The sequence below is a fragment of the Oryza brachyantha genome, chromosome 2 (genome assembly GCF_000231095.2).
Source record: "Oryza brachyantha chromosome 2, ObraRS2, whole genome shotgun sequence".
In the NCBI taxonomy this organism is placed as follows: domain Eukaryota; kingdom Viridiplantae; phylum Streptophyta; class Magnoliopsida; order Poales; family Poaceae; genus Oryza; species Oryza brachyantha.
Window position 1 is genome coordinate 22,189,780 of NC_023164.2, and position 24,831 is coordinate 22,214,610.

Genomic DNA, 24,831 nt, shown 5'->3' on the forward strand with positions numbered 1-24,831 from the left:
ATTTTTTTGCAATTAATATTTTTATTGTTACTGGATGATAAAATATGAATAATACTTTATGTTGATTAATGTTTTTAAGTTTTTTATAATTTTTTTAAATAAGACAAATGATTAAACTTGATATAGAAATCGAAAAAATAAAATTATTATAGGATGAATGTAGTACTTATTCACGGTCAAGCACTACAATTTGTAGTCCTAAAGGGACAAGCATGAAATATTGGCAGCAACCTTTGAAAACTAATTCATTCTGCAGCCATCGACGCCCCCTCCCTCTCCCTCCCCATACCTGCATCAGGCAGCAGCATGCACTGCACATCCGTCTTATATATTCTCCTCTCGCCTGAGCTGTACTTATATGCTTCTGTACACATTGGTGCCAGCACAGCAGTAGCACTAAGCCACTAACGAGTCAATCTTCAGATTAAGCTTGCAGGCTCTCTCTCTCTCTCTCTCTCTCTCTCTCTCTCTCTCTCTCTCTCTCTCTCTCTCTCTCTCTCTCTCTCTCTCCAACAACCCAATAGTGACGAGAGGTATATATTCCAGCAGAGAAGTAGTCCCAGATATTCTCAGGGAACTCCTGGAGAACTGATTGATGAAGGGCTGGGAAGAAGAAGAAGAAGGCGTGGCTGGATCGTCGTCGTACCGTTTTCGACATCGCCGGTTGATGGATTCATCACCTCCGGCTGATTCAGGTGTGCCAATTAAGCTCTTAATTTCTTGCTGAAGATGTGTTGTGGGTATGTTCGTGTTCTTCAGTTGGCAGAAGGTGACTGAATTGACGTCAGGGTACGTACCGTACGTGTTCTTGCACCAGGTCACTCGAGCCACAATGGGATGCCGATAATGGTCTCGATTCTGGCGGTGGTCATCGTCTGCACCCTCCTCTACTGCGTGTACTGCTGGAGATGGAGGAAGCGCAACGGTAGGATCGATCGATTCAGCCATGATCGACACACACGCTGCAAATCTGAAACTGTTAATAAGCTGGTGCTTGTACTGATGAAGACTGAAGAGCGTGCATTTGATTTCTTGCAGCCGTCAGGAGGGCGCAGATAGAGAGCCTGAGGCCACTGTCAAACTCGGACCTGCCTCTCATGGACCTCTCCTCCATCTACGACGCCACCAACCATTTCTCCAAGGAGAACAAGCTCGGCGAAGGCGGATTCGGGCCTGTCTATAGGGTATGGAATAACACCGTCGAATTCCTAGACTTTTTTCTGGTTATATTACTCTCCTGGGTAACAGATCGATCGAATGAAAGTTTGGTTCTTGGATGTTGTTGATGAATCGATCAGGGTGTTCTGGGGGGCGGCGCGGAGATCGCCGTGAAGCGGCTGTCGGCGAGGTCCCGGCAGGGCGCGGCGGAGTTCAGGAACGAGGTGGAGCTGATCGCCAAGCTGCAGCACAGGAACCTGGTCAGGCTGCTCGGCTGCTGCGTGGAGAAGGACGAGAAGATGCTCATCTACGAGTACCTCCCCAACAGAAGCCTCGATGCCTTCCTCTTCGGTTCGTCTCCTAATCTCCATCTTTTTCCTGTCCTCTTTTTGAATTTTTGTGCCATTACATACCTGCATGATTCTAGTTTTTCTTCTTCTTTTCTTTTTTGATATTGTTTGATTTGGTTAGTGGCTAGTGAGAAACGAGAGGAACTGGTACACATGGGACACGCACATGGTTGCGTCAAATCTGGATTCGTGGTTTCTGCAGTCTGCATAATTTACTGATAGAAGTCATCTTGGTCTAACCAAGTTACCAAAACGATGCAAAGTAGGTCAACGCGAGCCAAAGTCCCATGTGCTTCGTGCGTGTAGCTAACCCTGTCTGATTTCATCTAGAACCAAAAAAAAAAAAGAACACCGAAAAGTTCTGAATTTCTGATACTGAAGTTACCACGAGCTAATTAACATGAATCGGTTTAATTCTGTCTCGTCAGATTCCAAACGGAGAGCTCAACTGGACTGGAAGATGCGGCAGTGCATCATCCTGGGGATCGCCCGTGGGCTTCTCTACCTCCACGAGGATTCATGCCTCAAGGTCATCCACAGGGACCTCAAGGCCAGCAACGTGCTCCTCGACAACAAGATGAACCCTAAGATCTCCGACTTCGGCATGGCCAAGATCTTCCGGGAGGAGGGCAACGAGGTCAACACCGGCCACGTCGTGGGCACGTAGTACGTTTCGCGACGCAACGCGATTTTTCTCCATGGCTCGTTCTAGCAGCAGAGAGCTGAGCTTACATTAGCCTGGGGGCTGAGATGGTTTTTTTTTTTTTTTACAGTGGGTACATGGCGCCGGAGTACGCGATGGAGGGCGTCTTCTCGGTGAAGTCCGACGTGTTCAGCCTCGGCGTTCTGGTGCTCGAGATCCTCAGCGGCCAGCGCAACGGCGCAATGTACCTTCAGAATCACCAGCAAACCCTTATCCAAGATGTAAGGAAATGCAGAAACTTTTTTGTTTTTTTTTGCATCAAATTCCTTCTTTATGATAAAAATGAAGAATTTTTCACATACATCTATTCCCTTATGCTTATGTTTATAAGACAAAATTTAAATCTAAAGTTTATGTTGGAGTTTTTTTTACCAAAATTTATTTTTCAACTTTAACTTTTAAATCGCTAGAAGGCATATATAAAAATCTATTCATAAATTATTATTATTATTTAAATATACAGTTTGGTATTTTCTACTACTTTTATAGAAGGGAGTAGTGGTTGTGGTGAATCTGTCACCTACCCTACCACCAAGTCACTCCTATTTTTTAAAATAAAAAAATTAAGACTTATATATCAAACCACTTTAATTAATTCTATTTTAATAAAATGCTAATGATATTTTTTTAATAAGATCTTTTTACAACGTACGGGTGATATGCTAGTTTATATATAAAAAAACGAACCATAACCCCTTTGTGAACTTCTTTTTGGTGGTTGTGTGAACGTGCAGGCATGGAAGCTGTGGAGCGAGGACAAGGCGGCGGAGTTCATGGACCCGTCGCTGGGCGGCGACTACTCCAAGGAGGAGGCGTGGCGGTGCTTCCACGTCGGGCTGCTCTGCGTGCAGGAGAGCCCGGAGCTCCGGCCGACCATGTCCAACGTCGTGCTCATGCTCATCAGCGACCAGATGCAGCTGCCGGAGCCCGCGCAGCCGCCGCTGTTCGCGGCACGTGTGAAGAAGGCCGTCGTCTCGGCGTCGGAGTTCTCGCTGGCGATGAAGACGGAGACCACCAAGACGCAGTCCGTCAACGACGTGTCCATCTCCATGATCGAGCCACGATAAAAGAAAAATGTCGCTTTCTCTTGATTTTTATTTCTCTCTCCCTCTCTCAATCTATGTGTACTACTACGAGTTTTTGATAAGTTAAAGGTGATGGAGATCGAGAAAAAAAATAACTGGACGGAGATAAGAAATCCACGGGAAGCTGTCTAGATTGTTTCATTCTTTGGTCGTGAGATCAACAAGTGCTTGTAAATACTACCATCTGTTCTCTGAAAGAAAAGGTACTTGTAAAAACTGTTACCAGTGAAATCTCTATTCTTTTTCTTAACTTAACCCGTCAGAAAATGACTGATTAAGCTTTTGGGTGTGGAAAATCTTGCGCTCCCTGACATATTCAGCGACTAGAAGATGCTGTTGAATTAACAACGAAACCATAAAAGTGAAACGTCCTCGATCCATCATTTGTGAACTTGCAAAGTTCCAATGGGACCTTTGATTGACATGGACCCTTCTGAAAGAAACAGAGGCCTGAAAAAAATTGGACTCAAAAGGTAGGACGCGCGCGTCCGACATGGCCTCCTTTTCCTCCCAAAGGTCAAAGAAACATCGCAAGCATCCAAAGCACGCGCGCGCACTACTACCGCTCGTCGTTGAGCTAACCTCGCAGCATCGTCCTACGACCTCATGACGCCATTGCCGCGACACATATACTTACCCGCACCAAACCAACTCCAAAGTCTCTCAACTCGCCGGCGGCCGTCCACACTCGCCCGAACAGAACAAGATGCCTACTTTTCTGTTTAAATGAGAGAACGACCCGAGCGATCAGCGGCGCCATCATTAGCTCTAAAACTGTACGATCGTATTGACGTATTGGCCGACTCCGGTGCATATTACTTATAGTATAATTTAATCTAGACCGTTAATTTAATTTTGTTGAACAGTTGTGATTAAATTATACTACTAATAATTTTAGGTGTAGTAGAATTCTAAGAGGACAATATCGTCTTTTTTATTGTGATAGTAAGTAGGTCTTGCTGGACTTTTTTTATCCGTGCATAATGTGATAAAAAATAATAAATACGAATAAAAAAAGTATGAAAATACCCTTTTAAAACAATGGACGAGATTAGTTCTACTGACAGTATTATACTACAAGCAATATGCATCGAAGCGTTGTCCATTGACATATTGGACGCTGGCCGAGTTGTTGTCCATGTACAGGAGCTTTCTTTAATCGCCCGGCGAGGCGAAAATGATAAGAGGCGGAGCTTTCATCGCCGGCGTGTGTGTTGGCGTTGCTGCCCGATTGTCCGGCAGCATGACGGCGATGGTCAAGACAATGGAAGAAAGAGAGAGAGAAGCCTGATTGAGTTGTAATCTGCCGTACACCCATCCATAGTCCATACCAGTCGCGCGAGGCACGCGATTCTTTTTTTTTTTCGCTCTCTTTTAGTTGAGTGCCTTGCATATCATGTGCTGGTGGAAAGAAAGAAACTGGCCGGGCCGTGCGGTGGGGGAGACGATGATGGAGTCCGCCGCGATTGACGGCGGCGTAGGCTGCTGTTTTTCTTCCTCCTATTCTCACGTGGTGCGGCCCGGGCCCCGACGATTCCCGAACAGGAGAAGGAAACGGGGGTGGTGATGATGCTAGCTAACTGCGCCATTATTCTTCTCCCAAGGTTGGACGACGATCGACACGACGTTTGATCGCTCGATTCGTCCGCAGCCAACCGAAGAAAACTCTCGGACTGATACTGTGATTCGTCGTATTAGCCCAAGCAGAACCAGGCGGGCTGACTGCCTGGAAAAAAGCTACGACCTGGCCCTGAACATGGATTGGGCCCTGTGTGGTTTGTGGGCTTGAGCAAGGCCGACACTGGCGAGGCTGGGCCTTTGTATCACTCCAGCACTTGTTGGCGGCCATTGCCATCGCGCAATCTGATATCACGGCCTGCGTGGAATGCAATGTGCCCCGAATTCCGAAAGAGCCAGCGGTGTCGTGTCGTGAATACCCTACCAGTTCACGAACCTTGCGATCTGATCCTTCTGAGTTTTTATATAGAACGGGGTGATGATTCCAACGTGCGCGTGCGCGTGCTCGGAGGCGTGTTGTTACGAAAAAGGATCAGCCTTAAGCCAAAAACACCAGGCGCGCGGCGCGTGCACGCGATGCGTGCGACTAGCCTGCAAGCGCTCGAAGGAATCTCCGGGAGCGAGAGAACGAGGACGATCGAGAGCCAACAAAAAAACATTCCATCCGTTACTTCCTCCGGTCCAGGTCCCAGTAATAACGTCTCGCTCGACACGACACGCCCGCGGCCGGGCGCGCGCGCGCGCGCCGGCGCCCGTGACCGACAGCCGCCGCAGGCCGCCACTGCGCGCGGAATTTAACGCCGAGCTCGAGACCACGCACACCCGCGCGCGCCACCGCCACGCCGCCGTTCATGGTGCCTTCAAGGCTCGCTTGCCCGCCCGCCTCGCCCACCCCACGTATACGATACTAGCACGAGTGTACGACAGAACGCACGCTGCACGCACGCCTCGCGCGGGCTCCCGCTCACGCGCCCTGGGTGATCGGCATCAACCATTCATCAACCGCGCGCTGCGTCCTACGTCAGGCTGTCGTCGACTCGGCGCGTGTCGACGGCTCGTCGCGTTCGCCGCGCGGCGCGGTTCGCTCTGGCTGTCGCTGTTCTTGTGTCGGAAGGGGTACTGTAAGAGACGTAGAGATAGACTGGTAGTACTACGAATCTACGATGCTAGCAGTGTACTACGCGACAGTGTTTCGCTTTTGTTAATTGCTCCTGGTTGCAGGCTACTACCTCCGTCCGTCTTGAAATAAAATCATTTTTAATTTTCTGGTATAATATTTTAACTATTCGTCTTATTTAAAAAAAATTTATGATTAATATTTTTATTCTTACTAGGTGATAAAACATATGATTAGTATTTTATACGTGACTATTTTTAAAAGTTTTTTATGAGTTTTTCAAATAAGACGAATGGTCAAACGTTAACGGAAAAATAAAAAATAAAATTATTATAAATTATTATAGAACGGAGGTAGTAGCTAGGTAGCCGTGGCAGTGTAGTGTGTACGTCGTAGTGGACACCCCGTGCTCGTCATGTGGCACCACCATCCTCCGGTTTATCCTCTTGGACGACGCAACGCTATACTCTATCCAGTTGGGTTAGAGCATCTCCAACAGCTTGGTTTGGCTCTTAAACTATTTTTTTTTCAATTTTGTCTAAAATTTGTACTCCACCAGAGAAAGTCATCCGGCTGGCCAAACTGCTCCCTTTGCTGGCCAAAGTTGGCTAGCCAAAACGGACTTGCTAAACATGAGCACACGCATAGGTCCACCGTCTCCTTCTCTCCTCCCACTCCCACCCACGCCGAGCTCAATTGTCGCCGCCGCCGCCGAGATTGACGGCGGCCGGGCCAGCCGCCGTTGCTACCACTGAGATTGCTGTCAGCCAGATCCGAGCGTTGTCGGCCTTCACCTGCCCCTCTGCCCGTCGCTCGCTACTCTCCGGGGACAACCGCCGCTCGTCGCTGCCACTGAGACCACCGCCACCGGTCGGGGCAGCCGCTGTCACCATCGAGACCGCCGTCGACGTCTAGATCCGAGCACACTAGTCACCGCCGCCTCGCCACGTTGCTCTACCTCTGGGCGGTCGGCTCCCGCCTCCCCGGCCCACGCACCTTCCTAGCCAACCCAGTCACGGCCACCATCGAAGGCCACCACCGCCACTGTTGTGGGTGACGCTCCTCGCCGCTGGTCCTCTGCCTCGCTGCCATTCGTAGTAAGAAGGAGAGGGAGAAAGAGGAAGAGGGGGAGGGAGAGAGAGGGCGAGAAAGAGAAAGAGGAAGATGGAGAGGGAGAGGAAGACAAAGAGAAAGATGCTAACATCTGGGGTCCCGCTGCCATAGATTCGGAATAGAGAGGATGGATAGAGAGACTGTTGGAGTAAAAAACGATTTTGACTTGACAAATGAAATAGAGAATGACCAAATAGACATTTGAAGAGTTAAATTTAGTGGGAGATGTTCTTACTTGGGTGCTATACAGGAGTGGATTTTAAACTGATATCTTGTCGTCTATACGTGCTATCTTAATAGTTATTAAAAATTTAAAAATATTTTGAAAGATAAATCAATACAAGATATATTATACTTTATGAACATGCAAGTCAAAATAATAAATTAAACTCTAAATAATATAAGGATATTCACATTCACATAAGTTTTTATAATTTATTGAAGGTGAATTTCAATTTGCATATTTATGAGTTGATTATCTCATATTAATATATCTTTTTATTTTTTAAATAAAATACAACTGTTCAGATAACATTCAATGGACGACTAACATTATTCGAGAGTTTAAAATGGTTTACTTGTATTGTACTGCACTTTTTCTTAATCACGTATTACGTATACACTAGTATCTCTCGAAACATTCATGTACGTTATATTTTCGTTTATACTTATAATCTGATTTTTGGATTTTAAAACATAAACTAGGAGTTTATTTTGAAGTTTTTATTATTTTTATTTTCCGGCATTTGATTTTATATCATAAAATTACATGCATAAAAATTTACGATAAATTATTTTTAATCGTCAATAAATTGTTTTACTTATGTTTAATACGGTGTATACACCAAAAAAATGATGCTGATAGATTTACCTGGTGGTGATCTATACGTGTATGTTTGGTCAAAACAGATGATGAATGGATGACGTAGTCATTAACTAATTAGGGCCACCCATTAATCCATTATCAGCAAGTGAGACGGGATGTGGTGCTAGCCTGTGCTTTGGCATCACTATTGGCATGTGTAGCATTGGAGTACTAGTATAATACACACACTGAAAACAAAATTAACAAACATCCAGCGTCGTAAAACTAGTAGTGGTAAGAGCAAGTATAATAGCAGGTTATAAGTCGGCTAAATGCTTATGTGGAGGAGAGAGGGGAAGATAGAGGATAAGTGGGCTGTTATCTTATAGCTAAGCAGCTTAGGCACAAGAACCAAGAAACAATGTGAGGGAGACATGTGGGGTCCTGCATTAATAATAAAGAGCTAATTAATATATAGATATGCTAAGAGAAGGCTACAAGAAAACTTATAGTCAACTTATTGACTATATTATTAGCCTTTCTCTAAGAATAACACATGATAATGCGTGCTCTCTCGCTGATTCATAATTTTACCTCAGCTGCAAAAGGCTATAGGTAGGCTGCGAGATGCTGTTCGGTCTCAAACGCAATGACACAAAGAGGGTTTATGTCTCGACGTATGAGCAAATTAACATCTAGTGGCAATGTGCCACTACAGCACTACTACATGCTATTGCCAGCAAACTCTTTGAAAATTGAAGTGAAGGGCGAATGAAATGCAAAGAAAAGACAGGGTTACAGTAAAGCTGCTGGGTAAGCTGAATTTGATTAGTGAAGTCGCTTTAACCCGCCCTCAGCAACTTCCCTGAAACAACACTCGAAAATGCAGCATGGTAATGTGCCCTTACGGCCTTACCTGCTAGTCTACTACTACTAGCAAAGTCTGTAAAACGATAAATTATCCACGGACGAAAGGAGCTCCCTTTGCAAAAGCCTGCGGCTGGTTTGCTCTCTGGAAGGCCATCATAGGAACCATCTAATGATGCATCCTTTGGCTCTCGACCAGCAAAGCTCAAAGCTTTCTCTCATCATTCCACCCATATAGGCATATAGCCGTCCACTGATCGCTCATTCACTCGCTCCGCTTTCCCTCCACTCGCCCACTCCCACTCCACTCCACTCCCGCTCTCTCGTGCCAACGAGAAAAACCACCACGCGCGTGCGCGAGCGCACGCACGGGACGAGACGAGAGAGATGCCTCCGCTTCGCCGCTGTGTCCTCCTCTGCCTCTACGTGGCCGCGGCATCACCCCTCGCGCTGTGCTCCGCGCCGGCGGCATTGCCGGACCCGGCGCCGCTCGACCCGGCCCTGATCTTCCCCTCGGCGACCCCGGCGCAGCCCGGGAGCGGCACGATCCCGGCGTTCCCGGAGCAGTCGGACGCCGCGGCGGGGGCGTCCTCGACGTGCCCGCTCGCCCCGTCCCCGTCGCTCCTCCCGGCCGTGACGTCGTCCTGCGACGTCGGCGGCGCGCTGGCCACGAGGCTGCGCTGCTGCCCGGCGCTGGCCGCGTGGCTGTTCGCGGCGTACGCGCCCGCGGCGCTCGCGCAGAGGCCCGCGAAGTCGGCTGCCGCCGCGGCCGTGGACATGCCCGTGCCGCCGGACGACTCGGAGGCGTGCGCGGGCGCCGCGGACCGCGCGCTGCGGGCGGAGGGCGCGGCGCTGCCTCGCCCGCCGGGCGCCAACGCGACGTGCGACGTGGCGTTCTGCTACTGCGGGGTGAGGCTCAGGAGGCTGACGTGCGGCGCGGCGCCGGCGGAGGGCGGGCAATGGGCGCCGGCGGACGCCGCAGCTAGGAGGCTGGAGAGGGACTGCGCGCAACCAGGCGTCCCCGGCTGCTCCAAGTGCCTCCGTGCCCTGACCACGGTGAGATCGATCGAACACATGACTCACATCGTACAGCTTTGCATCTTTCACCAAACCACATCAGCACAGAAACATTTAACACATCCACTTGAATGCATGCTTCTGTCCTGTCAGTTATGTTCATTAACTGATTGGTTCAGTTCGACAGTTCCACTTCAGACGGCTACTTGCATCGATCGATCTCCCAAATTCATGCATTGAACCACAGCGGACAAGCAAACCCGAGACTCTCACCACATATTAAAATTCGTATTAGGCATGCATGACAATATGAATCATGACTGCATTGTGAGTTATCAGTACGGGCGTTTGCTTCTTGCCAAATGCTCTTGGGAGACATGGCGTTGAATGGAAGCCATGGACATGCGGCCACTACACCACAAATCCACAAACCAGGGTGCCGTCTCTGTTGCATGGTGTGCCCTAGCTGCTGCCGCCATTATTGAGGCGAGTGGCCAGGAATGATGAGATCTGAAGTCCGGGCCTGTTGCGTAGGCCCTGGAGAATGATTTGTTCGGAACATGCCTCTCCATTCCCCTTGCCCTCTTTGATTGCCATAGCGTTCGGGGCAGAATTACAACCGGATCATTCTCTCCCACATAAAAAGCCTCGTCGCGATTAGAAAGACCGAATCATTTGCTTTGCTAATAACAAGTCATCTGGCCACCAACTTGGTTACCGGATAGCGTGCAGAGCTTGTATGCATAATGCACTGGAGGTTAGTATAGTACTCCACTTGTAGCGCAAATCATCTGAAAAAGGCAGTCGTGTACATGTAAATTTTGTCTTTTTATTGGTGTTGTGTGTGGCTAGGTTCTTCCAAAGGTCTCAGAGTGTCGTAACATGCATGGCACGTAGAAGCCCATGTGTGCCAACAGTAACAAGCAGAGCTCAGGCTCGGGGTAGTTGTCAGATGTCACCTTTCTGTGTTCATGACTTCAGCAATGTCTGTAGCGTGAGGTGCAGTAAATCGTAGAGATTCTGATTGTTTTACCTCGTCGGTTGGTGTCCATTAATTGCGGGTTAACAGTAACTACGGAGCTGCTAGTAAATGGCACGAACTGTTCACGCCTGACACGGGGCTCGTGGTGCTGCAGATAAAGTCCGGCTCCGGTGGCGCCGCGGCGTCGTCGGCGTCGGCGGCGACGGGGAAGCAGCAGGGCGGCGGCGGGAGCGGGAGCGGGACGGGCGAGCGGGACTGCCAGCTGATGGGGCTCATGTGGCTGCTGCAGCGGAACGCCACGCGGTACGGCGCCGCGGCCACGGCCGTGATCCGGGCGCTGATGGCCGCGGACGAGGCGTCCGCCGCGGCGACCGGGCCGGCGGCGGCGTGCTCGCTCCCCGTGGACGGCATGCCGCTCCCGGCCGAGTACGCGCGGCTCAGCGGGGGAGGCAGCCCGGCAGACGTACCACGCCTCTACGCGCCGCTGCTGCTCGCCGTGCTGCTGGGCGTTGTTTTCTGCTCGATGTAGCGCTTGTGAAGATTGGATTTATTCTTGACACAAATGGTCTGTCCTGTAGCTCGGTCACTTGGCTCTACGTAACAGTATCGTCAGAACTACTGTTCTGTGGCACATTCCAGAAATCGATCAATAGCACAAAAATCAGTTCGGCTCCTATCGTTTCACAGTTACCGTGACTTATAAACCAAAATTCAAATTTTTAAACTTAATTCTAGGCTTGAATTTATGGTTTTTTCATCATGTTTTTTATAACTTTCGCTTTTGAGTCACTATGAACACGTATATAAAAGTTTTACTATAAATTATTTTTTGTTTGTAAAAATGCGTTTTCGCTTTTTCTTCCAAAAAGCGAAACGATGGAGAGCCTTCGTTTTTATTCAGCCCTGTTCCAAACCCACGTAAAAGAGGAATGATCAGCTCTTCCACCAGTAATTCCGAGGGTACCATCTTTTCACTTTTATAACGGCTTATTAAATACTCCCTCCGATCATTAATATTTGTTGTTAGAACAAAATGTTATAGTCAGAATATAGCTAATTTATAAGTCTGAAACGTCATATAAAATGACCGGAGGTTTTAATATTTAAATTTGAAAACTTAATTTATAGTTAATTTATGTTTTTTCATCGTTGTTTATTTTATAATATTTGCTTTTAAATTATCGTGAGCATGCATATAAAATGTTATCCTAAATTTTTTCCATGTGTAAATATGTTGTTTTGTTTTTTTCTCCAGAAAACAAAAAGATGGGATCATAAAATCTTTGCACTGGGCAAATCCTATACATGCTTCCATGCTGCTCGCTCCGTCTCAAAATACTAGTATAAGCATTTACATGGTTCTAATTTTATATCACAGTAAAAGTATTTATGCACTGATTCCCCATGATTTTAATCATGCTAATATTGCAGTGCCAATCATGTTTAGAAAGAGAAACCTAAAGAAGAATATGTTAGCATCTTCTTGTTTTATGCTAGAACACCTGACAAAACTCCAAAAGTCTCAAGACACTGATGGAAGTCAATATTCAGCAACTGGGACGCTATACATAGGGTGCGTTCTTTTGAAGCGCTATAATCCATACTGTTTCTTTTTATTATGTTTCTGAACAGCTAAACGGTGTGTAAAAAATATATATATAAGTTCGTCGTCATAATGATATTCTGCTGATATGCTACTGAAAAATTGCATATTACTCTGCGCACAGGATCCTCTGTCTAAGTCATGTGATTTTTATAGCCGCCAACACGATCATAAGTGGATTCATAGAAAAAGGACGCATGTATCAGCGATGGTATAGATAACGACTAGACAGACGATCTGGTTCCACTACTTCACGTCAGCAAATAAAGTTGGTAGTACTGGATAGTTAACAACGAAAATTCCATTAGATTCCATATTGATTAGAAAGAGCTTACGGGATATCACACAAAATTCTGCTCTTAATCAATACATATCACATAGAGTCGGGACATATACAATAGTTGAAATAACAAGATCCATAACTATTAATACATAAAAAAATTATTACTCTTATTTTCCTTTTATCCACCACATGCAATAAAGTTTCTCTCTTGCCCAATTCATCTCCTACATTAGCAAATTTGTTTGCAATAAAGACCGTCGTACGCGTCCTTTCATGTAGGAATAGTGCACTCAATTTCTCATAGGCAGGGCAATACCAACAATGAATTTACAATACAATCTACATTAAAGAATGACCTAAAGAAAATATTATGTAGTTAAAAAGGTCCACTTGGATTCCATGACATTAGGGCAAACCTAATTCATACCACTTAACCATAAAAATAGGTATAATGACTCCTTCAACTATTAAAATCGGTACAAAATAACTCACATGGCAATAATGAAGGTGACATTGGCTAACGTGGCGGTCTATTCATTGTAGAAATTAAAAAAATAGAGTGATGCCATATGTCAGCCTCTTTTTCTCTTTTGTTCCATGCCACTATTCTCTCCCTAATATGTCCTCACGATGACGGTGGGACTGTAACAGGGTGATGATGGGCGGTATCAACAGTAGGGTGATGGAGAAGACATGCGTCGTAGATGACACGGACTGCTGACTCCCTTCTTACGGAGCTCAAACTTGATGGGTTGGTGTTGGCGCGGGCATGGCGCTTGAGGTTGGGCAAGGTGGGCTTCAAATAAGTCGTCGCTTCCTAGGCTTCAAGCCACGATCTCCATGGATAGCAATGAGTGTGGAGGAGGCCAATAGGAATGAGCTTGAGGTCGAGGTGGAGGCAACGGAGATGAGCACCTAGGGTTTTGATGGACACCATCCATGGGTCGCTGATTTGTCAACTACTATGGCTCCTCGTGCTCGCCATCGCGAGCCTTGTTGCTTTATCTCCATTCTCCACCCTGCTTCTTTTCCACCGTCAGCCCCACTAGATTCCCACGTGACGGGTGACAATATTGATGCATTTGACTTCTTGGCGTGTCAAGATCAAGGTGGCTAGCCTTCTAGCGACATGACAAATTAAGGCATCGAATCTTGAAGGTGGAGCTGCCAATATTGTGTTCATCTCGTTGCCGCAACCATATATATTCCACGTAGTTGGAACACTGCTAAAGCTGCCACAACTACACACACTATCGCCTCTTTCAACTATTCGTTGCCACAAAGAAAGGGGAGGAGGAGGGTTGAAGAGAAGAGAAATCTTTGTTTGCCTCCACCTCCCTGGTATGAGTAGGCAAGGTGGTGCTTGGAGTGACTCATTGGCCATTCCCAAACTACCGAGCAAGCATTGGCACAAGCTCATCATGGTTGAAACCTTAGGGGAAGAAAGAGAGGGGGAGGAGGGTGGGCACTAACATGTGGGCACTTGGTTAGGTTAAATATATATATTCCTTTAGTTTTTTCCAAGGTTAGATCAAATATATATATTTCTTTAGTTTTTCCTAATATATTTGCCATGTAGATACCACATCAGCACAGTGGACCAAGTCAACGTGCCACGTCAATAAAAGCCGCCCTCGAAACAGCTGAGATATTCAGTTTGCATCGTTTTAATGCTTACGAATTAGATCCAACCTATAACAAGGGAGTCCATTTGGACTTCTTTCCACTGTTGAATCCTAACCGGAACTCGACCTCTGCACCTTATGGCCGGCGCGAGCCAGCCCAACTTGCGGTCCATTTCCGTCATTCCGTGTCCGCTCCGTCTCCTGCGCTCTCCTCTTGTCCCCTACCCAAACCCCCACCACGTACTGGCCTCCCTCCCCTCCCCTCCCCTTTCCGGCGACGACGCGGCACCGCGCCGCCGCCGGTTGGAGGTCCTCCACTCGCCTCCACGAGGGGGCTAGACCAACCTCATCTCCGCCGCCGTCCCCGAACAGCGCGCGTTCCCCGGCGAGGCTCCCGCATCCCGCCTCCGCGCTAGCTTCTCGCGCTCCTTCTCTCTCTCGCGCCGCCTGGCGTCTACCCCGTCCCTCTCTCCCTCTCCAACTCCTGTCCCCGCCGCCTCCATACGTTGGTAATCCGTATATCTCCATCGGTGTTGGACAACTGCTCGTGCTTCCCCGGACTCCTTCGTGCTCTGGAGTTTAATGGTGTTGGTGTTCGCCTCCGCGCTTGAACAACTGGGTGCTGCGGCGAATCGGGAAGGGCATCTCCTCGCCGGCCGCCCCCATGATCGCCTCCTCCTCCGCGCAATCATGGATTAATGTATGCCTTTTCTCTTCACTCCGCTTGCTTACTTGCTAACCCTCTCCCTTACCTGAAAATGAAATGAGGTCGTTGCTCTTCAGGGTCGCACCAATCAATTAGCGAGGGTGATCTCTTTGGAGTTTCGCAGAGGGCGCTCTAGAAGGGTTGGTTCCAGAATGAGGTCTCGTTAACCGTTTTGCAGAAATTTTTAGGATTTCCCTCCCCACTAATTTTTGCCCGTGGCTGGTGAATAGCGACTAGCATTGGGGAAATTAACTGAACTGTTCTGGTTGCAGGTTTAGCAATGCTCTTGGGCCCAGGCTCTTCCGTTGGTGCTCACGTGAGAATCACACGGCTGTCAGGAAGCTGTTGGAGGTGGATGGCACTTCAGAGAGATCAAAGCTCCTAAACAAAGTACGTGCTCTGCCAGCAATTGTTTGCGTTCACTTGTTAGTATTAACCTCCGATTTCCCCATGCTTTACCAATGAAGTTGGTTCTATATACTGATGATTTAACAAAATGCCACTCCATTCATGTGGCTTTAACAAAATGCCACCCTCTACCATGCACTTATAAAAGTACCACTCTTCAATCTTCATCTATCTTTGTTAATAAAATGCCACTCTTTGGTATTTGAAGTCTATTCTTATTTTTTTTCATCCAAACTGATTTGTGAAAGGACCGAAATGCCCTGCTCAATTTAAAAGCATGCAGCCTATCCATCCACCTCCGTCCGGCCTGTCCAGCCACCTCCATGCCCAGCAAAAAAATAAGTTGAGATGAAGATATATTTTGTTGGTTATGAGTTGATATTTATTATATGATTTATTACATGATGATGAATGCCTTGGATTTAATTTTAGTGTTTACAAATCAGCTGAATGGATGTTGCCTGCCTGGGTGCTGTTCCCTTTTTTCTTTGCTGCTGGGCGTGGAGGTGGCTGGACAGGCTGGACGGAGGTGGCTGGACAGGCTGCATGCTTTTAAATTGAGCAGGGGCATTTCAGTCCTTGCACAAATCAGTTTGGATGAAAAAAAAATAAGAATACACTTCAAATACCTGAGAGTGGCATTTTGTTAACAAAGATAGATGAAGAGCGACATTTTTATAAGAGCATGGTATAGGGTGGCATTTTGTTAAAGCCACATGAATGGAGTGGCATTTTGTTAAATTTCTCTACTCACCTGTTCAATTGTTCCCACATTTGAGCTGTACTGTACTAAACTATCCTCCAACTTTGGTAGCCCTCGGGGGAAGTGAAAGATGTCATTTCCCAAGTGTTTTAACTACTGTTGTAAGTTCAAACATTAGTGCATATTAACCTTTTTTAAATACAGTGCACATAGATTCCACTTATATGGTAATTTTCTTGATGTTATGATCCTTCTAGTATTATTTGAAGCCTATGCAATAACTCTACCTAGGCCGCGTTCGGCTGTGGCTAATTTATCTGGAGCGGAAAATGTAGTAATAGATTAGTACATAATTAATTAATTATTAGTTATAAAAATTAAAAATAGATTAATATGATTTTCTGAGCAACTTTCCTATATAAAATTTTCGAAATGAACAGGTCCTTAGTATTCAATGATTTATGAATTTAATTTTCACAGCTGTCTGCTTGATGTCACTTTTCACTAAAAACATCAGACAACTATTCATCTGAACTTGCTGCAAACGGTGAACATTTTTTTGGAATATTTATGATTGCAGGTGTCTGTTTTGATGGGTTATAGTAATACACAAGAATTAATTGAGCAAGAAAGAGCCCGGCGAGAATCTGCTACAGAGCTGATCAGTGTAGTCAAAGAAATCGACTTCCCAGAAATGTGTGCAAAGTTTCCATGCATAAAAATTGGTGATTCATCACCTATTGAACTATACGATGACGCTGCTAGCATGAAGCAGAAAGAAACTATGCTTTCTGAAAACCTCACAAATTTCATGCGAGAGTCTGGTGGAAATTTTGAGGCAGCTTATGAATTTACTGAAAAATGTTATCCATTAGGTCCAACCCTTACAAATGTAGATCATCTGTCGATCAGTGAAGAGAGTTCTCTGAAGACACAGCCTATGTCTAATGAACTGGTGGCTGATAGCGATCCTTGCCCATCATCGTTGGCAGATGCTACAGTTTCAGATTGTAGTATCTTGGATAGAAGTATAAAATGTTTGCCCGGAACAACTAGCAGGCTATATCGCAAACTAGAGGGTGGTGGTTTTCATACGGTACCGGCAGCAGATATACTTCAGTAATTTTTGTCTTTTGATTTGATAGTATTCTTAGCATGCAATTTTTCTCTTCTCTGTAGATACGGAAATTGTTGCAGCATTTTCCCCGGACCTATGCAGATCTACAAAATCCTCAAGGTTCAATAGGAGAGGGGCAGTACATCATGCTCTTTGGAACTGTTGTATCTTCCAGGTAATTGAATAATCAGAAAGATGATTTTCGCTGCTGACTTCTTCTTTAGCATTAAACTTGCCATATGTTAACAACAACTCCCAAGCTGTCTTTCCATAAGAACCTTTTGGCATGTGGGTTTGAATTGATGCCTTTGGATTTTTAGTGGTATACTAGCTTAACGCCCATGCTTTGCTATGGATAAAAGAATATATATTATAAGCGAAAATCTAAGAAATGGTATTGACAAACACCTAATTCTATGAAATGCCATCGAAGAGTACGAGTTCTATGAAATGACATTATATAAATGACTTTGTCTAAGAAATGTCTCTAACTTCTTAGATTTTCTCTTAACACTGTATCCGACAAAATTTAATCTCCAAAGTTTGTACGGAAATTGGTCACAAATTACTTAATAGACTAAATTTGAGTCTGATGAGGGGCAAGATGATTCTGTTAAAATCAAAGATCTTTTATGGTGATTTTTTTATTTCTAGATAATAATGTGACCAATGCTGGGATCATTTGGGCAATATACATTAATATTTCAATTAGTCTTGTTCCAACTGCTGATGTTAATCTTTTTTTGTTGGAGTTGGTATAGAAATTCCCTTTTCACTCTCTTTTGACTGCTGTGGTATGACAGTGTCTGTGCTATAGCATATTTCTAAAAATATGCTCATGAGGGGGCGTTCCTTATATTGTGGCACATTTCTTGATGGTATTAAAATGACCAAATACTGTGCATGAACACAAAGAAAATTTATGTCCATGTTTTGGCTAGGTTTGAAATTACCCCTTCTGTTTTTATTTAAATGACGCTGGTCACGCTGCCAACGTCATTTATTAAAGGATGGAGTATTAGTTAAAAGAATACTTAATTCGTAGATTTGCCGGTTACTCCCTGAATTATTTTCTGATTACAAAAAACATAAGAGAGAACATAAATAAGCAATATGAACCCAATTGAAATAGTACTCCCTCCGGTCAATAAGATGTAATGCTGACCACTTGATTCTTTTGCATAAACCCAATCATAAGGAATATTACGAGAACTTTGCTTACAACAAACTTGGCTAGGTCATTTTCATGCGCCCAAAACCTGTACTCTAAACAATAATTATGGTCAAAATGCTGACTGCACAGATTCTGACATGACATTCATGTGATTGGAGAAGTAATTTCATTTCAGTCTTAATTTACCACTGCTTCCATATATTAACAGAGTGGCAATTTTGATATGCCATCTCTATTTTCTTTCATGGAGAAAGCAGTACAATGTTATTTGCTTTTTCTCTTCCTTCTTGTAAATAGTTCATTTGTTTTCTCAGGGGAGCCAGGCTTAAGCATACTTTAGGTTACCTTGAGGTCGTCGTTAGTTGTTCACTAATTGAGAGTGAGTTAAGCTCTTCAGATAAGAGTTGTAACTCTGGAGCAGCAGAAAAGAAGACAATTCATTTGCACCTCAAGAAATTTTTCAGTGGCACACGCTTTGCTTCTCAATCTTTTCTTAAGTGTATATCATCAAAGTACAGAGAGGGGGATCTTGCTTATGTCAGTGGTAAGGTTGGTGAACTAACATACATTTTCCTGTTATCTGCTGCTTGTCAGACCTTTCTCCTAGTAGCTTCCTAACGAATGTCAGAAGGATAGTTCATTTGTTATTTTCTTTTATTGTTATTTGTTGGTGATGCTGTAGTACAAAATGATTGTAATCTTAAATTTTTTATGGGTGCAGACATGCATTTGATTTTATAATGGCATAAAGTTGCTCTTCCGTACAGATATTTTCAGTTATTTATTCAAGGGGTTACACTTTGTAGCCTAAAATCCTATATATGTAAGCTTAGCTGATTTGTTTGCACAGATCCATAAGTCACTTGCTAATGGCCATTATGATTTGAGAGAGTACACTATTGACATGCTTGAAGAAGAACAACAATGCAACCTTCTTGATAGGAAACCATATCCTATATACCCATCAAAAGCAGGGGTGAAACCAAGTTTGCTGAGCTTCTTCATCTCAAGGTCAGTGCAAAGTTGCAAACATGTGTGCTTTTCTAGTTCCAAATGAATGCTGGGCCCTAAGTGACATTCCTCTAAGTTCACAGCTATTTTGATGTGATCGTAGTTGGAACATGTCGATTCTCTATGTCTAGAGTATGATTCAGCGAAACTGCACCTAAGTAATTTAAATTGTGATACTGCAAAGGCCAAGGGACAAAGTGTAAATTGCCCTAATCTTATATAAACTGCATTTAGTTCCATATTATTATTTTCCATCCGGCTATGTGGGAGTAATAGTTTACAATTGTTTACAGAGCCTTGAAGATGCTAACGCCAGGCATTGATCCTATGCCTCATGAAGTTCTTGTTGAATTCAACTTGCCCAATCTCTTTGATGTGAGCAAATCTTCTAATTTTAATTCCTTTACTTGCTACTCATACAAGTGGAACCTAGAGATGGATGGACATATGGGTTTGTTCTTCTTGCTATTGGATATGTGTGTTAACAAACACATGTGTGCTAGTATATTAAAACCACTCGATAGCCATGCCAACATGTACTCTTTATTTACTATTACAAGATATAGCTTTATTGTATCTGTTTGAATTTATGTTATATGATGTCATCATCATGTGATCTATATGCTCTCCTAAATGTTGTCTTCTCTATACCTTTTGGTTTGATGTTAGGCTTACATGGGAATTCACAAACCTAAGAATCGAGATGAAGCTGCTTTTGCTCGGAGAAGGCTTATTTTTGATGATTTCTTTTATCTCCAGGTATCAGACACCCATATAGCTCAGTAACAGTATAGTACCGCCACCTTTCTCCCTTTAGATGGCCTTCCTTTTCAGTGTTATTATCGCATCTTGTTTTTATGTGTGCAATTGAGCATATGTGATGATGGCATGGTTTATCATCGTTTTTCAGTTGGGAAGACTGTTTCAAATGCTTGAAGCAGTTGGTACACGGGTTGAGAAGGAGAAGTTGTTATTGAAGTGCAAAAATCATGAGCTAAATGCTGTTGGTGTTGATGAGTGGTCCCCTCTTGCAAGAAAATTGTTAAAAGCTCTTCCTTATTCACTTACTCGTAGTCAACTGAATGCTGTTAAAGAGATTATATGGGATCTCAGAAGACCAGTTCCTATGAACAGACTCTTACAAGTAATTATTTATTGCACATTTCTTGGTTCATTCACTTTCTTGCTCTTATTTCTGGAGTCTGGACTTGTTTAGCAGTCAGTTGCTTGATGCCCCTTTATAGAATCTAATATGTCTTGCCTCTGACATCACTGGTTTACTTGTGTGTTCCATTTTGACCTGTTTATTTTGAATGGTTTTTTTTTTAGCTAAAGCAAAAATATGTTAACCAAACTATTTTCTACCATTCTAATTCTAAAGCACCAAGTTCCTGGACAAGCAACTTTTAATTGACCGGATATAATGTTCCGTATTTCTTGGAGAAATAGAATGCGGGTATGCCTAGTATGGGGGGATAGAATCTTAAGTATCAAGTTTGACATTACAGGATTTTCTTGTTCATAATTCTGGCTGTGGTATTACATAATGATTCTATTTTCCTTTAAAAAGTTATACACACACATACTGTGTGTTCTTCAAATAACAAAATCTATTGGGGCTTACATGCATCTTGCTGAAGACATAAAAGCCCCTTTTCTATGGCAGGGTGATGTTGGTTGTGGTAAGACCATAGTTGCTTTCCTTGCATGCATGGAGGTCATTAGCTCAGGATTTCAGGTATTTATACTGCAAACTAACATTATTGCCTTATTTATTGTATATGAAAGGATTTTATTGACTAAAAGAACAGCTTACTGAAGCAAACTGGATGCTTAATCCAGATAGGATATACAAAAAAGAGATTACCGTCCTTCTAGTGGCACTCTTCAATTCTTCGTTATGAGAAGCTAGTGTAATGTATACCTTGTAAAATTCTTTCTAGGCTGCGTTCATGGTTCCAACGGAGGTACTTGCTCTCCAGCATTATGAACATCTAACTTCATTGTTGGAGAAGTTTGATGGAGATGAATGCAAACCAAACGTTGCTTTACTAACTGGTTCAACATCTACGAGGGAATCAAGGATTATTCGAAATGCAAGCACTTTCTAGACTCTCAAGTTCCCACATGCATATTTACATATCCTTATGTGCTATTGTTACTCAATGGCAGGGACTGAAGACAGGAGAAATAGCAATGGTCATTGGAACACACAGCTTAATAGGTGATAAAACTGCATTTTCAGCTTTGCGCATCTCTGTTATAGATGAACAGCAGCGCTTTGGTGTTGTTCAAAGAGGAAGGTTCAATAGTAAGGTAATTTGTTGATCACTTGCTATTTACATTGAATGAAAACCATACACGTCCTTTTCCACTGCCGCTTATTTGGGAGTTTCTGGTTGTTTCTTTGGCCCAGCATTGGCACTCATTCTGTAGACTTGTTGGTAAAATTAGAAGAAAAAAAAAATCATACGTGTCCTTTTTTACTTTGCTCCAGCATTGTTACCCATATTGTAAACTTTGTTGGCTAACTTTGCTGATTTCCATGTCATTCTTATTTCTTATTTGTGGTAAGATGGGCCAAACTGTTCCCACTGACTATTTTACATCTCGATGTTCTTACAATACCTAGCATATTGCTGCAGTGCCTACTTGCATCTTTTAGGCTTTATCACATTTGAAGATCTGGGAGCATCTTGATATGATCCAAGTGTTCAATGTTTATGATCTTCTTCACCATTTCCTTATGGATGCTTTACAGTTTATTAATTATGTTAGCACAAATAGATGATCAGATGGAAATATCAGATTTTGAACTACATATCAAGTAGAAGTAGGGCGTAGAGATACTCGGCCATTTGAAATTTTCTGTATCTTGTTATGTGAAAAGCTCTATAGTCCATCCTAATACCATGACCACTATGAAAGAAGGGCAGTTTATGCTCAAAATCATTGCATTAACATTAATATTATCTTGGCTGTTATAATTTCTCTGTGCAATGGTCATTTATATTATTTTTGTTGATGTGCAAATTATTTTTAACTCACTATGGTTTTGAGCCATGTGCATTAATTGTAAGTTGTGTCCAAAGAAAAATTTCTTTGCTAATTATTTCATGTGTTCCAAAACAGATGCCATCCTAAATATTTTGAACCTTACAAATTTAAATTATTAATATGCATAAAATATTTGAATTTGACTTATGAAAATGATCCTAGTAGATTTTCCATATTATCTTTTTATAATAATAATTTGACCAAGGCCTTCATGGAGTGTGCTACAGCCTACAGTACTCAAGGCTGCCATATTGTCCAAAACACAGTAATGCACCTGGTACCTACATCTGATATAGAAACTTCACTGGATAGTTCATGCCTTTCTTATTTTGGTTTGAAGTTTAACACGATCAACACTTGTTTGTTACTACAATTTGCTACTGTTCATTACAGCTATATACTCCGTTGACGAAATCGAGTGATGATGACACAATCTCAGATGACAATTCTGATTCTGAAATATTTATGGCTCCCCATGTCCTTGCTATGTCTGCCACTCCAATCCCAAGAACGTTGGCCCTTGCTCTGTATGGGGACATGTCTCTTACACAGGTATGTTCAGCAGTCAGCAGATACATTGAGTTTTAAGTACTTGCTAAAAGGAAGTAAAATGCCATATTGCGTACTATGTGGGGCACAGGGTCAAAACTATATACTGCGAGGGAATAATACTAGGCTAGCACAATTATATTTTTAACAACTAGTAGCCCATTCTGTTATTTGTCCAGGACGTGCTACTTTATGATTTAACGTAATGGATAGGATATAATGCAAAGAGGTTCTTGCATCTAGGGTCTTTTATTTTTCACAGCTATTTCAAATCTTTACAATTGTGATCCACTTTTGTTATAGATCACAGACTTGCCTCCAGGAAGACAGCCCATAGAAACTCTTGCTCTTGAAGGAAATGATGCTGGGTTTGAAACTGTCTTCCAGGTGATGACATGACTGTAACTAAATATTTTCTCTTTTGGTTTCAGAGTTTTTTGTGTGTTTTATTACTATCCCAGCTTGCACTTGGCTGTGGTTGATCAATTTTCTTATCATTTTTCAATACTTATGGCTTGAAGATGATGAGGGACGAACTGGTTGATGGAGGCAAGGTCTACCTTGTATATCCTATCATAGAAGAATCAGAGCAGTTACCACAACTGCATGCAGCAAAAGCCGATTTTGATTCCATAAAGCAAAAATTTGAAGGTTATCCCTGTGGGCTGTTGCATGGCCGCATGAGGAGCGATGAGAAGGATGGAGCCCTTAGCAGTTTTAGATCTGGGGAAACACGTATTCTCCTCTCAACGCAAGTGATCGAGATTGGAGTCGATGTTCCTGATGCTTCTATGATGGTGGTGATGAACGCCGAGAGATTTGGAATTTCTCAACTGCACCAATTAAGGGGTCGCGTAGGTCGTGGCGAAAGGAAATCCAAATGTATATTCCTATGCTCCGCTTCTAGCGCGCTGCCAAGGTTAAAGGTGCTTGAGAAGTCATCCGATGGATTCTACCTGGCTAACGCAGACCTACTGCTGCGTGGCCCTGGCGATCTACTTGGCAAGAAACAGTCAGGGCATCTCCCAGAATTTCCAATAGCTAGACTGGAGATTGATGGTAGTATTCTACAGGAAGCCCATCTTGCTGCACTTGTAAGTTCTTTTCTAAATGCCGATTCCTGTTCGTTAATTACCAGACAAATCTTGTTTCTAGTAACTTGTTTGTTAAAATGCAGAACGTTTTGGGAACAAGCAATGACCTTGCACAATATCCAGGGCTGAAAGTTGAGCTCAGCATGAGGCAGCCACTGTGTATTCTTGGAGATTGACCTCTTCTCTTAATCAGTTATTGGACAGCTTTGTAGTGTTCATGGGGCAAAAAGCTTATGCATTCTGGCTGTGCAGGTGAACCATCCTTTTTAAGATGGTGGTAAGATTGTAAAGTTACTACCAGCAGAAGCACCTGACTATTTATAAATGACAAAAACAGCAGTACTGCTATATGATTTCATTACCATACCAAAATGGTGTCCCCAATATATATGCTTTCCTTATTTACTCCTACCGTGGACGGTATACCTATAAACTCAAAAAAACTGCATAGGGTAGCACTACGTTTTTATTGCCTAAACGTAAAAGGGGTAATAAGCTAAGGCCCTTAAGTTCTTTTACAACTACATTTAACCATTAAAAATTTTAGCCTAAAAGTATACTACTATAAAATTCTAGTCCATCCGATTTTTACTAAAAAAAATTGAATCCGTTCCCACCCGATGGTACTGGCTTACGTCAAGCTATGAGGTGACCGACGTGTGATAGCTGACTAGGCGCTGCACGAGTCTTCCACGTACCGACGTACGGGTCTCGCTCCAGCGCACCACGCTCGCCAAGGGGTGCCATGTGGATTCTTTTCCACGTGTCAAATTTTAATTGGATTGA

General features: G+C 43.7%; 3 protein-coding genes across 3 annotated transcripts; all 3 read left to right on the forward strand.

The window, feature by feature from the left end:
• Positions 1-477: 477 nt before the first annotated feature.
• Positions 478-3,507, forward strand: LOC102706360 (putative receptor-like protein kinase At4g00960). Its single transcript, XM_015833576.2, has 7 exons — positions 478-695; positions 818-925; positions 1,039-1,184; positions 1,299-1,509; positions 1,937-2,174; positions 2,282-2,432; positions 2,946-3,507. The coding sequence occupies exons 1-7, from the start codon at positions 596-598 to the stop codon at positions 3,276-3,278; spliced, it is 1,287 nt and encodes a 428-aa protein (XP_015689062.1). The 5' UTR covers positions 478-595; the 3' UTR covers positions 3,279-3,507.
• Positions 3,508-8,960: 5,453 nt separating this feature from the next.
• LOC102706635 (uncharacterized GPI-anchored protein At4g28100-like) lies at positions 8,961-11,383 on the forward strand. Its single transcript, XM_040521349.1, has 2 exons — positions 8,961-9,772; positions 10,870-11,383. Exons 1-2 carry the CDS (start codon positions 9,104-9,106, stop codon positions 11,242-11,244), a joined length of 1,044 nt encoding a protein of 347 aa, XP_040377283.1. The 5' UTR covers positions 8,961-9,103; the 3' UTR covers positions 11,245-11,383.
• A 3,113-nt stretch (positions 11,384-14,496) lies between these two features.
• Positions 14,497-24,424, forward strand: LOC102716845 (ATP-dependent DNA helicase homolog RECG, chloroplastic). Its single transcript, XM_015834120.2, has 17 exons — positions 14,497-14,926; positions 15,010-15,089; positions 15,205-15,322; positions 16,624-17,139; positions 17,223-17,335; positions 18,649-18,883; positions 19,185-19,345; positions 19,639-19,720; positions 20,015-20,104; positions 20,256-20,489; positions 21,012-21,083; positions 21,289-21,441; positions 21,518-21,661; positions 22,796-22,954; positions 23,255-23,338; positions 23,473-24,045; positions 24,129-24,424. The coding sequence occupies exons 1-17, from the start codon at positions 14,891-14,893 to the stop codon at positions 24,219-24,221; spliced, it is 2,943 nt and encodes a 980-aa protein (XP_015689606.1). The 5' UTR covers positions 14,497-14,890; the 3' UTR covers positions 24,222-24,424.
• The last annotated feature ends 407 nt before the right edge of the window (positions 24,425-24,831 follow it).

Excerpts from the sequence above, each read along its gene's own strand:
- LOC102706635 (XM_040521349.1), top strand. The coding sequence starts at position 9,104 with ATGCCTCCGCTTCGCCGCTGTGTCCTCCTCTGCCTCTACGTGGCCGCG. Across the intron at positions 9,773-10,869 it reads GCCTCCGTGCCCTGACCACG|ATAAAGTCCGGCTCCGGTGG; the intron begins GTGAGATCGATC and ends GTGGTGCTGCAG.
- LOC102706360 (XM_015833576.2), top strand. The coding sequence starts at position 596 with ATGAAGGGCTGGGAAGAAGAAGAAGAAGGCGTGGCTGGATCGTCGTCG. Across the intron at positions 696-817 it reads ATCACCTCCGGCTGATTCAG|GTCACTCGAGCCACAATGGG; the intron begins GTGTGCCAATTA and ends TTCTTGCACCAG. Across the intron at positions 2,175-2,281 it reads GGCCACGTCGTGGGCACGTA|TGGGTACATGGCGCCGGAGT; the intron begins GTACGTTTCGCG and ends TTTTTTTTACAG.
- LOC102716845 (XM_015834120.2), top strand. The coding sequence starts at position 14,891 with ATGATCGCCTCCTCCTCCGCGCAATCATGGATTAAT. Across the intron at positions 18,884-19,184 it reads TTGCTTATGTCAGTGGTAAG|ATCCATAAGTCACTTGCTAA; the intron begins GTTGGTGAACTA and ends TTGTTTGCACAG. Across the intron at positions 24,046-24,128 it reads AAGCCCATCTTGCTGCACTT|AACGTTTTGGGAACAAGCAA; the intron begins GTAAGTTCTTTT and ends GTTAAAATGCAG.